A 12,912-nucleotide genomic window follows, 5' to 3' on the forward strand; every position below is an offset into this window, starting at 1 on the left:
AGGAATAGCACCCTGACATTTCTGGGGGGAGCCAGCCCTCCCCATCTCTGGCCTGGTGGCTCAGGTGGGTCTGGGCTGCCCCTCTCCCCCCAGCTCTGGGGATGGGTAATCATGCACCCCACAGCTGGCCAACGAGTGCATTTCAACATGCTGGTGACAGAGCCTGGTTCAGGGAGAGACTCAGCACCCAAGGGAGCCAAGGAGGCAAAACTTCCAGGGCCTCTGCTAGAGTCACTGGGAGTGAGAATTCATCACTCTGCCAAAATTTCCAGAGGACATGAGTTTGAGCTGCGAGCAGCCACGTGAGTATCTGGTGGGAAAGCTGTTGGAGGATAAAGTCAAGGTAAATAGCTAGCTGATTATTCTCCATAGCCCCTGCAGACCCATTCTCTAGCTCGTTTTGCACTCTTTTGAGGCTCAGGAGACTGACTTCCATGGACCAGGCCACCTTGTCCTCTGTCTTCTTGTTGGGTTCACCCAACAGGAGGTCCTGGCAGGCGATGAGAAAGTGGAGGAGAAAGAGTTCTAGGACTACATCGCCCCTCTCTGCCCCCATGCACTGCTCTGTCTAGGACTACAGCTTCTGCCCCCAGGGCCCTCTCCCAGTACAGCCCTGACCAGGTCCTGATGGCACCTCCCACTGCCATTTCTGGCCTTAGGGAGCTATCGCTTCCCACTATTGCCAGATCCTGGGTACACCCAATCCTGTTTGGTTCCCTTGCTGTCCTCTGCTTAGCTGCTTACTCATGTCCGACTCTTTGTTGTCCCCATGGACTGTAGCCCACCAGGCTCCTCTGTCCATAGGGATTCTCCAGACAAGAATATTGAAGTGGGTTGCCATGCCCTCCTCCAGGGAATCTTCCCAACCCAGGGATCGAACACAGGTCTCCTGCATTGCAGGCAGATTCTTTACTATCTGAGCCACCAGGAAAGCTCAAGAATACTGGAGTGGGTAGCCTATCCCTTCTCCAGGGGATCTTCCCGACCCAGGAATCAAATCAGGGTCTCCTGCATTGCAGGTGGATTCTTCACCAGCTGAGCTACCAGGGGAAGCCCATTTAATTCCCTTAACTCTGGTCACACCTCTGGAAAAGAGTCTCTTCACTGAACTCTCCTCAACTAACCCTTTGAGAATACCATCTGTGTTCTGCCCAGAACTTGGCTAACACAAATACAAAGCTAAGGAACAAAGAAAAGCAGACTGAGCCCTGAGACAGCCTTGGTGCCCCAGATACAGTCACAACCTGAGTCCCAAAATATCCAAGAAAACAAAGGCCAGGAACCACTCCTTAACCTTTGCTCTCCTCCAGTTTAAGCTGTACATCCGTCTCTACAACTGAAGATATGGCTAACAAAACAGGTAAAGCCCTTCATGGAGAGCTCTAGTGGGCCACCATCATGAAAAAGAAGACAGGAACGATTATCAGTTTTGGGTTCTCATACCAACACACTCCCATTTCTGTCTGACAAATGTCTACCCATCCCCCAAGGAGGACGTGTCTCTATCAGTCTCTTACACACACAATCCTGCCTCAAATCCTTCCCACTGGAGTATGATCCTCTCCTTTGGTTTCTCATAGCAGCTGATGTGCAACTGTTATACCACAGCTAGCAGACTGCATCACACCTCCCGTGACAGCCTGTAGTCTGCACAGCTCTGTCTCCCCCACCAACGTGTTAATCAGTGAGCTCCTGGAAAGAAAGGCTGTGTCTTCTTGAACTTCATGTTTTCAGCTTCAAGTACATTTCTCATGTAGATGCTCAGTAAATGTGCTCTGTATCAGTATTTATGAACCTGGCGGCTCCCAAGCCATCAGTTCTGTCCTGCAGCTCCCATCCCCCATTTGCCTCTTGTAGAATTTGGGCTCTCACCTCTGGGAGCAGCTCGGCCCTCCTTGGACACTCTGGGATGGGCTGTATCATCCCTCAAGGCAGCCTATCCCAGCTTGGTTCAGCCTGGCTGGAAAGAACTGCATAATCAAGCCAAAACCCATCTCCCATGCAGAGCAAAGCCTGGCCTGCTTGGCAAGACCACCCTTCGTGTATTCACAGAGGCCTTCCCTCCCTATCCTCTCCTCTCATTCTCAGGTGCCCTGCATCCATCACATCACCCTGTTTATTCCCTTCATAGTACTTTCCTGAAATTATGTTCTCCGTTACTTTTCTTCTTAACAACCATCTGTCCCACCGCTAGGATGCCCCCAAGGGCTGCGTCCCCCTTCATCACTCCCTGTTTTGTGCATACTGCCTGGCACACAGTAGGAAATATTTGATATTTCCTAATATCTGATAGAAGCTGAAAAAAAAAAAAAGAAGTTGAATGACTGAGACATTTCTTCTCCCCGTCCCTAACCTCCTCAAGCTGTCTTTGCTGCTGCTGCTAAGTCGCTTCAGTCATGTCTGACTCTGTGTGACCCCACAGATGGCAGCCCACCAGGGTCCTCCGTCCATGGGATTTTCCAGGCAAGAGTACTGGAGTAGGGTGCCACTGCCTTCTCCGCAAGTTCTCTCTAGTCTTCTCTAAACCATTTTTCTTTTACTACTTCTCCTAGGATATTTTGGCTATCAATTGCTACATAACAGACCAATCCAAAACCCCGTCATTTTAAACATGACAAGATCTATTTTGTTCACAAATTTATAATTTGGACAGGGCTCAATGAGGAAAGCCTGTCTCTTCCCACTCAGAGTCAGCAGGAATGACTGGAAAGATGGGGGCTGCAACCATCTGAACACTCCCCTGCTCAGAAGTCTGGCATGTTATGCTGGCAGTGGGCTGGAATATGAGCTAGACCTGTGGCTAGAACATCTACAAGTGGTCTCTCCAAGTTGCTTGGGCTTCCTCACAATATGGTGGCTGAGTCACAAGGGCAAGCGTCCCTCATGTAAGAGAGAGCCAAACAAAAGCTGCAGCATCTTCTCTGAACTCACCTCCAAAGTCATGCAAGATCACTTCTGCCATAGTCTATTCATTAGAGTCAGAAGGCCAACCCATATTTAAAAAGGAGAAGAATTAGGTTTCATATTTTGATGAAAAGAAGAGAAAAACTTGCAGACATTTTAAACTCCCACAAAGGACATGATTTCAGGTTTTTGTTTTTTTTTTTTTTTTTTGGCGTGTGTTCTGCTGATTCTCCTTTCTTTGTATTCATTAATACAACATATATTTATTGCTGTCACCTATGTGCCATAAGGTGGGGATACCATGACAGTTAAGCTGGAGCCCCACCCTGCAGGGGCTCACAGAGCTATGGGGTACCCAGACAAATCAACACATAATTACGGACCAGTGTGGACTGAGCTCCCACTGAAGGAAGCATAAATAGGTGTGGTGGGAACCAGCTGGCAACCTCATCCAGCCGGGGGCTGGGATGAAGGCTTCCCAGAGGAAGCGAATTGTGGTAAATTCAAAAGAATAAATTAAAGTTAGCCAAGAAAAGATCAGTGACAAACACAACACAGACACACCAAGCAGGTACAGACTCAGAGGTGCACAGCAGCAGAAGACTCAGGTAGGCCTCTACACAAACCGGGGAAAAGAAACGGGGGATGCCCAAGGGTGTGCCTGTGCGGTGGGTGTGCTCCTGTGCCGGCATGGAGCAGGGAAGATGGAGCAGCAGGCCATGATGCCTGCGGGGAAAGGTGGGGAAAGGAGGACCCAGATTGTAAAAGGTCTCACATCATGAAGGTGCTGGAAGAGACTCACGCATATCCCAGCCAGGATAAACCCAAACAGCATGGTATGTGGTCTGACACCCAAAGTATGGTCTGAAAGTGCCCAACATGGGCCACTGGGTGCCTGCCCACAACTCAGGTGAATGTTCTGATACTAAGACCCTCTTCCTCACCCTGAAGCTTACAGCCTGCCCCCTCACCCCCAGTTCATCCAGACCACTTGAATGCACTGCCGAAGGGCTGAGAGCATCCCTGGATGGGCCGCCCTCCAGCCCCTCCCAGAGAGGTTCCTCCCCTCGTTTTCACTCTTCCAAGCTCACCACCCGGCTCAAGCTTCAGCATCAATGAGAAAGCCAAGGGCAAAGGTCCCACCTTGATGTGCTGGAAAAATAGCGAGAGGAAAACAACAGAACAATTAACTGCAGGGCCCAGCTGCCTCTCACAGATAAGGCATTTTCTCTGTCACCCCTGTCGATGAAGCTGCCTGCTATTATTCCCAGTCCTTCTGCTCAGCTCTGTCCACAGGCGCGGCCCCGGGGGACGGAGCACGGCCCAGTGAGACTAGGACGCTCAGGGGTTTCTCTCCCCCCTCCTCCTACACATCCGTCTATGCTCAAACCTGATGCTAACCCCGTGTCCTCCCCTGATGTGAGTCTGCACCTGTCCAGATGGGCAGGAGCCGCCAGAGCTCTGGAAGTAACACGGCCCCAAGCAGGGTGGGGTGCACAGGGCAGAAACTGGGGCGGCTCCCAAAGGAGAACAAGGGCAGCTGGCCCTCCGTCTAGAAGGCAGGCCTGTGGCGGGAGCTCCAGGAGGCCCACAGCAACCCAGTCCCCCCACACACCCCCACCACCACAGCCCGGCACAGATGCCAAGCAGCCACCATCTGAGCAGCACATCAAAGACGTGAGCCAGACGGATACGCGGCAAAGAGAAGACCACTAATGACCACAGCAGGGGTCTGACTGGTGGGAGAACACGGAAAAGGCCATGTACAAACAGGAAAATGCAAACCGAGGTGGGAAACGGTTTTCCCCTAGCTGGAGCACAGGTCAGGCAGGACCAGAGAGCAAGAAGAAAGCCTGGCCGCAGGGATCAGGATACTCTCCGGTACTTTGGACAGCACCTGGCAGGAGAGTGAATAAACAGCTGGTGCTTAATCCGTGCTCCCTGCTTTCATTCATGAGTAAGCAATGTTCAGTGGAAAACGCCCTGAACTTGGAGGCAGTGGCCTGAAGGGCTGTCCAACTTCAACTTGTTAAAACTTCAGTTTGAATCTTAGTTCTTATGTAACTTAACCTCTCAAAGCCTCCGCTTCCTCACCTGTAAAACGGGCCAACAGATGCTTGGATATTAAGAGTATGGGATCAATCAGCACATGATAAATGGAAAAACAAAAGCTTAGTCCAGTCCTGGCTCTAGTGCTGTCAGGCTGTAGGATTTCTAGAAAGTCTCTTCCCATCCCTAAAATCTGCCTCCAGTCCCACTCCCAACATCCAGGGCCCTGGGAACAAGCCCTGTGGGCTCCCACATGCTGCAGCGGCCCCTGGATCAGTCCCAGGGACCTCAGACACGAGCGCTAGGCTAGGCCTGGGGCCCCCTTCTGGCTACTTGCCTCTGCCCATTTCTCTGCTCATTATCACCTCCACGGGGTGGGGGGGATAGAGAAGCAGGGCAAGGAGGTTAAATTCAAATCAGTCATTTGGTCACTTGCTGCTAGGAAGCAGGTGGAGTGAAAGGAGAGACTAGGGCCTCAGGTGCAACCTGTGGGCAGAAATGAGCTCTGGTAATTCTCGGGAAATTTCCTATATGTTTCCACGTTGGCCCAGCTCTGCTACTGAGAACTCTGGGAACCTTCAGCAGCTGCTAATTGTGTTATCTGTGGGCGCTGGGGCTTCCCTGCCCTGGAGGAACACCTCTGCTGGGGAGGGAGTGAGAGGGCCTTTTTCACCATGTCTTCAATGTCTCTAGTAGCTGAGGATCTTGAAGACTCCATTTTGGGGGTCGTTACGATATAGCGAAGGGCCCCAGATTTTCAGCTCTGAGGCTGAGTAATAAATACTCCATGCTGTCCAGGGATCAAGAGAGCGAGTTGAGTAAGACACTCTTCTGAGGCGGTGGAAATGACACCTTCTCTTTCACAAAGCTAGTGGCAAATGTAAAGCCAAATTTCACTTAGAGGCACCTGGCAGATGATGTTATATGGGACCAGTGGAGACTGTGGTCCCAGTGCTGGGCCAGGCCAACAGGAAGTCCCAGGAGCAACGTCTCCTTGTGGAGGCACCAGGCTCCAGCCCTTCCTGATGTCAACCAAGCTCACCCTCACTCATCTTTGAGCTGCTGTTGCAGAACCCCCGCCAGTCTATAAGGATCCACACCCCACCCACAACTAGTCAGGGGGTCACCATGCCCCAGACTTCACATTACCTACTACTGTCATCCCAAAGCTCCTAATTCTACCACTGCTTCTACCCTGGGGTTTGCCCCCACCCCAAGCCCTTTCTATCCTCTCCATCATGATGGCCCTTCCTCTAGTCTTTCAATAATGAGAAAACTGGGACACAGAGAGGGAGAGAGTGAACTAGACATCCAGTTGCTTCTTGTGTCTTAGGTCAGATGGAAAGCAGGTTTCCATTAGCAAAGAAGAACTAAGTCCACCATCGTCCAGGGCCCCAAGCACAGCGTGTTCCCATCTCTCTAACCCCGAGAAGAATCATCAACAAAAGTTAGTGAGGCAACTCAGATGTCAGGCGTCAGGGGCCTTTGATGGAGCAGGTGGCCTTGACCTGGTCACTCAATGCCCCCCCTCTGAGCACAAACACACACCTGTGGGCCCTGATTTATCACTGCAATTTAAACAGAATCTACAGAAGGGACTGAGAAATTTCTCAGCAAAATTGTACTTTGAAATATGGACTCTCTCCCAGGGTGTTACTTTATTATTATAGTAATTTCCTCAGAAGGGCAGGCATCCGATGCTCTGTTTCTGCACCGCTTTGGAGACATGGAAATCTAACAGAAATATTCAGGTTGCTTTAGTGGCTAATGCAGAAGAGGGAGACATAAAGGGAGCTCTTCAAGGAATGCGGACTCCTAGAATCCAGGTGTAGGGATGTGCTCTAGAAGACTGGGGGAGGGGATAAGACAGGTAAGGGTCCAGTGTGCTCCCTCCATTGCCCCTAAGATGCCTAGGGAGCCCAGGCCCATCTCCTTTAGGGGCCTTTGTCTGCAATCGTTTCTTCCTTGGGAGAGCTGGCCAGGGCAAGAGGAGGTACAGAGATGCTCCCAGTCCTGCTACTAAATTCCTTATCAGAAGCCATGCCACGGTGAGGGTCCCCAGCTCTGCATCTGCACGTGTGCAGGGTGGGGTAGGTGGATCGTGGGAAAAGAGGGGCAGGAAACCTGCTCCAGCTGAAGCATTGAGACCGTCTGAACAGTTCACTCATCTCTTCTCCCATGACCATGGAAACATGGAGTCCCCAGTAATCAACAGAGTACCCAGTGACCAGAGGCTGAATCAGCACTAGAATTTTTCCGGTCCGTGAATTCAGGCAGATCTGAACCTTTCTTCTCGCAAAGTTCACAAAAGTGGTGAAGTGAGGTGGAGTGGTTAAGAACACTGACTGCCTGGGTTCAAATGCAAACCTCTTACCAGTTTTGTGACCTTATCAAATCATTGAGCCACCCTGTACCTCAATCTTCTCATCTGAAAAATGGGAGAGGAAGGTCGATAATAATACCAATCCAACAGGGTTGTCTAAGAACTAAGCAAATTAATTTACATAAAGTACCTAGAATAACACTGAGCATTAAGTGTGAGCTATTATCAGCAGTTTCCAAATATACCAGTGCCAGGCTGTCTGAATCTGCATCACTGGGGACCTTTATAATTGATAAAAATGAAGATGCCCAGGCTGTTCAGCAAGGGCAAAGTGGAGCAAGACCTGCCCAGGATTTGTTACTGCAGCTATTTTAGAGAAATTCCCCTGGGCAGAGTTTCCAGGATGCAGGATCTTCAGCAGGATCTTTCGGGAGGCCAGAATACAGTCTTTCAGAATCTATCCAGACCTGCTGAACTTTGGCAGAAAGAGCCCAAGAGTCTACAGCAAATTGCCCAGGTGGCATGAAGCTGCCTCAAGCCAAAAACCCTGCCTGAAATGACATTCCCCTCTGTTGCTTCCAAAACTGCCTCTGCCCTTTGCCCACACTGGAAACCCTACACTCAAAACCATAGGGTTTCTAAGAACTCTTGAGGATTAACTAAGATGACTGTTTTAGTTTAATAATATGAATGTATCTTTGACTTTAACAGCATCTTTATTTTTAAACTAGTTCAGGGATATCCTCATAATGTGTGTGTTACCTGTCTGACTTCCTAGGCTGCAGAGGGTGAGCATCACCAGCTACTGGCAGCTCTGCTCTGCCAAGCCAGAAGGTTTGGGACTGGCCAGGGCTGGGCCCAACCCCTGAAGCTGTCTACACTGCCAAGACTCTTCTCGAGAAATAGCCCAAGGCTGAGTTACCCTATCTCACCAGCATTCCACTCAATGGCTTCGGGTGTCCCTCTACAAACACGGAGTAAATGGCAACCATTTTACAATGCACAGAAAATAAAGTCAGCTAACGGATAGGACTCTCTCAAATTTACTTTTCCCTCCAGATTAAAACTTCGGTGCCTGCTACCACTTGCTGGCTCAGGATACCCAAATCAGAGGCACACATAACAAAGAAACATTAACTGAAAATGCAGAAACAGTCAATTGCTGCCTGACCTGGTAGCCTGTTGTAGGCATCCAGACTGAGGTTGGGGGTTTTCGCCACCAACCTGTGATAGACTTAACTGTGGATGGTGAACTTAGGGCCCTTGCATTTCAAGGTGCGGCATGTGTGTTCATGCACCAGAGATTCCTCCGGAGAATCCACTATTTGCTAAGTCCTGAGAAATCTACCACCAAATCAAACATGTGCACACTCAAGGGTGGCAAGTCCAGGATTTCACTCTGGGCCACACCAAAGAGCAGGTTCTCCTGGGAGTGCTCTGGCTGGCCAGCCAGCGTGGCAACCAGAGACCACCTGAATTTGTTATGGTCATTCATAGACACTGGTGCTGGGCTAGGAGGAGGCTACAGGCTGTCAATGATTCCAGAGCACTGCCTCCAGAAGGGCCACCACGCTTAGCTCTGGAATACTCTACTCCGCGGGAAAGTGCTTCCAGCCCGACACCATAGAAGCCCGGGTCTCCAGACTCCATCATGAAGGGCATGGGCCAAAGGGCAGCTCAGAGAATGCAGCCTGCAGACACCAGCAGCCCATCGACAAGCGCTCAGATCCAATGTGAAAAGACATGAGCTTCAAGAGGCAGCTGTTTTTCTAGAAACAGAGAAAAGAGGCCTGGTTCTCTGTCCAGAAGTCCAGGGTACGTCAGCATCCCTGCACCCCCACCCCCACCCCAAGCCTGCCTGCTCCTCTCTGAAAATAAATTTAGAAAGCCTTTGCCCTGCAGGCCCTCTGTCTCCAGAGCAGAGCCAAGGGCTAGATGTAAGTGGGAGGAGAGGGCAGAGAGCAGGAGCGGTGTCCCTCAGCGTGGGCCTACCCCTCTCTGCGGGTTAGCCAGCTCCCTCTTCCTTCCATCGAGGCAGAGGGCCTCATAGGACACTGCCTGCTTCTGGCTAAGTGTCCCCACCTGGCCCATGGTTTCTGCTAAAGCTTTGGTCTGGCCCTGGCCTGTGCTGAGGACCTGCCTGGTCTTGGAGCTGCTTGCCATGGGTGACAAGGCCCCACTGAAATTCCATCAGAGACCCAGGACAGAAAAACCACAGGCAGACACAGAAGTGGCCAAATCCGCCAAGAGGGGCGCCCCCTGGCCACGGCAGTTTGAGAGGGATCTGCGATCTGCGTAGGCAGCTCATTGATCCACTTTTCTGATAATTATTCCTCACTCATCACAAACGAATGACTCTGGCCCCAACCCAGCCAGGCAGGCGGGAAGGCACCTCCGCGTGTACAGAGGAGAAAATGAGCCTGCCTGTGCTTACGCGGGAGAGGCGGGAGTGAATGGTGTGTACTATCTCTGTGCAATGAGCAGGAGGCCGGGGCTGCTTTAATATTCTGCTGAATGTGGTGTTTCTTTTAACCCTTACCAGAGAGACGTTCAGCCCAGAAAGCCAGGCTCTTCTGGCTAGGCTAAAGGTAAAGTTTCTGGGCTGCGCACAGAGAAAGGCCACAGGCCCCACCCTCTGGGTCGCTCCAGAACCCACGGGTGACCGGATGGGTACACGGGGCTGGGTACCAGCACCACAGCACCCTCCTTGGGGCCGCTCCAGTTCAACAGACAGGTCAAGAGAGGGTCTAGGGCGGAACTAGCACGCCGCCAGACGCCTGGGGACTTCCCATACATTTGCTCCCCAATTTCGCTCGAATACAAAATTGTAAGTGCCCTCCTTCAACGTGGAAACCCAACCCTGAAACCCGATTCCTAAAGTGGGCACCTATCTGCTCTCCGAGCCGAGCCGCTGACCCTTCAGCGGACGCCAAGAGAGGCGGGCAGGATGCGCCGCCCCAGCGCTAGAAAGTCCAGTGTGCCCTCGACCATTGCAAATGCCCGCTCTCCCAGGTCGTCCTGACCGCTTTGGAAGTGTGCCTCGCCCACCCGGCCCTAATTCAGCCGCTCCCGCGCTTGTCCCTCAAGAAGCCAAACCAGAGCAGCCCTTGCGCGGGGCGTTGATTGCGCCCCACAATGCTCCAGTCCCTGCACGACCCCAAAAGCAACCCACAAGCACAAAGACCCAGCAGCCGGAAAGGGCAGCGGCACGCGCAGGGCAGACAAAAAACCATCTTCAGAAAAGCAAGAGCGAGCTTTCTAGGCGTTAATCGCCGCACCCCCGCGCCGCCACCAGAACGAACGTGGATATGGTGGTCTTCACCACCAGGCCGGGGAATCCTATCCCCGCCCGGGGCCAAAAGGCCCCAGTTTCGCCTGGAGAAGGGCAGCGCTTTCCGGAGGGGTCGGGGCGCTGAACCACGGGGCTGTGGGGCGGATGGAGGGTTCCTCTAGGCAACCAGTAGCAGCAGAACAAGGACCCGGGCAGCCCAGCGGAGCGAGCTCCCAGCTCTGAAGCTGGCGCCGGCGCCGGGGGCCGCGCGCGAAGTCCTTCGAAGGAGTTTCACCCGCTTCGGACACAGGGCCAGCGAGCGGGGCTGAGGTGCGCATTTCCCCCAGAGTTGCTTTCATCCCGGCACTAAACTCCGCTCCAGGCCGGGCTGTGTTTCCGGAGCGGGGTGCGACCGCCGCTCAACTGCGAGGAATGGGGCGGGAGAAGAGGGCGGGTGGCGGGAGGCGGGAATGGGGCAGGGATTTCCCACAGGGATTCGCGGGCGCCGCCGAGCGCGGAGCTCCCTGCTGCGCCAGGCGCGGTGCCCGCCGAGCGCGCTTTCCCCGCCGCGGCGACGGCGGAGGTACAGTCAAGGCTGAAGTGGCGGGGAGAGCAATGCTGCGCATAGGCTACCTTTCCCAGCCTAAAGGGAGACTGGGCGAGTTTAGGCAGGACCAATCACCCACCCTACCCCACCCTCGTTTTCAGGTGCAAGAGGCCACAAAGGTGTCCACTTCTCCCCGACGGATTCGGGAAGAAGGCAGCCCGCAGGCTCCTGGACCACCAAGCTGTCCCCCGAGAGTCGGGCCATCTAACTCAGCCCCTCTCATTCGGCAGCCACTTGCAGGGTACCGGGGCAGAGCCTCTTGGGTCCCCGCGTGCAGCGCCAGCCTGCCGAGCCGAGTCCCGGAGCCTGCGGACCCGGAGCGGGGGAAAAGGAGAGGTGGCGCGCGGCCGCCTAAGGGCATCGGTGCCCGGGATAGGAAGGGAGCGGACAGACGCCCGCACTCCAGCGGCCGGACGGCCAGAGGCGCCCCTTCTTCCCCAACGCCTAGCTGCGCCGGAGCTAAGGAGCCTGCACCGCAATGCAGCGGGCTCCGTGTTCTCCGAGGCTGCGGGAGACCAGGGCTGCGAGGGAGCGCGGGAGCCAGGGGGCTCCGCGAACCAGTTGCGGGCGCCGAGAGCCAGCCGGGGGCGCGCGGGTGGGTGCCGCCCCAGCCCCGCGCTCAGTGGTGGCCGACGCTCTCCCACAACCTGGCCCTCGGGTCTCGGGATGAGGGTGACACGTAGCAACCTGAGAAGCCCTGGGGATACAGCCGCCAACTTGCTCCGCGGAGGCTACGTTACCTTCCATTGCGGCCACTGCGGATGCCAGGAGGAGCAGCAGCAGGAAATCCAGGGCCATCGCCGGCCGGCGGCCCCCAGGCCGAGCCCGAGCCGAGGCGGCCGCGCGGGGAGGGCGCCGCGTCCCGGGGCGCCGCTGCGCTCCCCGCCGGTGGCTTCTCCGTATCCTTTCGCGCTCGGGCCGGGACCGGACTCCCCGGAGCGCGGCGTGGGCGTGGGCGGGAGTGTGCGCGCGTGGGGCGGTGCGGGCGCGCGTGGTTGTGGGTGTGCATGTGTGTGTGTGTGTTTATGGGAGAGGTGGGTGTGTGCGTGCCTGTGTGTAAGAGAGAGAGGGCGAGGGAGTGCGAGCCGGGTAGAGCGCGCGAGTGCGTGTGCGTCCTGGTGTCACATTGCGAGCTACATCCGAGCCTACGAGAGGACGGAGCCGGCCAGACTGACGGGGGAGGGAGCGGGATCCCCCACCATCAGCTCTCTCCCCACCCCTAACACCTCCTGTCCAATCAAGGAATCAAACCTGCAAAATTCCCCCATCCAATCAGGCGCGAGCACCTCCTTACACTGGCATTGTTAGTTTAAGAAAAACTTTTGCTTGCAAGGCTGTGCGGGAGGGCTCGGAAGGCGCTAGGAGGGGTCGGGGCTCCCCCTGGTGGTGCTCTAGGAGAACCGCACCGGCCGGCCGTAGCTCTCCACGCCCTGATTTAGGGGGCCAAGGGAAGGAACGGACTCAGGCCCTTCCCTTTACAGCCCACCAGCTTTAGGTGAGCTTTAAATAATCAAATTTTTCTTCTTTCATCTTCTCAGCAAGACTACGCTGACTACCCTGTTTAGTGCAAGCCCGATGGCACACCTTATTCCTCCTGTCCATAGCACTTCACCTAACCACTTCATGTGGTTTTACACTTATCCTGTTTATTGTGGGTCTCTCCTTACTAAAATGAGGTCTTCATTCTTGGGATTCGTGTGTGCTTTGTTCACTGCGGAATGGCCAGTGCCTAGAACAGTGCCTGGCCCGCCGAAGGTC

The 12,912-nt window shown here is 54.2% G+C and overlaps 1 protein-coding gene across 1 annotated transcript in view; it reads right to left on the bottom strand.

Moving 5' to 3' along the window:
- The window catches only part of EPHB1 (EPH receptor B1), a 466,953-nt gene extending 454,575 nt beyond the window's left edge, over positions 1-12,378 (bottom strand). The window contains exon 1 of the mRNA XM_061420965.1: positions 11,895-12,378. Within this exon, the coding sequence (XP_061276949.1) occupies positions 11,895-11,952 (58 nt within the window). The 5' untranslated portion in view covers positions 11,953-12,378. The remainder of the gene's footprint in view (positions 1-11,894) is intronic.
- Between the last annotated feature and the right edge of the window lie 534 nt (positions 12,379-12,912).

This window comes from Bos javanicus, chromosome 1 (assembly GCF_032452875.1).
Source record: "Bos javanicus breed banteng chromosome 1, ARS-OSU_banteng_1.0, whole genome shotgun sequence".
In the NCBI taxonomy this organism is placed as follows: domain Eukaryota; kingdom Metazoa; phylum Chordata; class Mammalia; order Artiodactyla; family Bovidae; genus Bos; species Bos javanicus.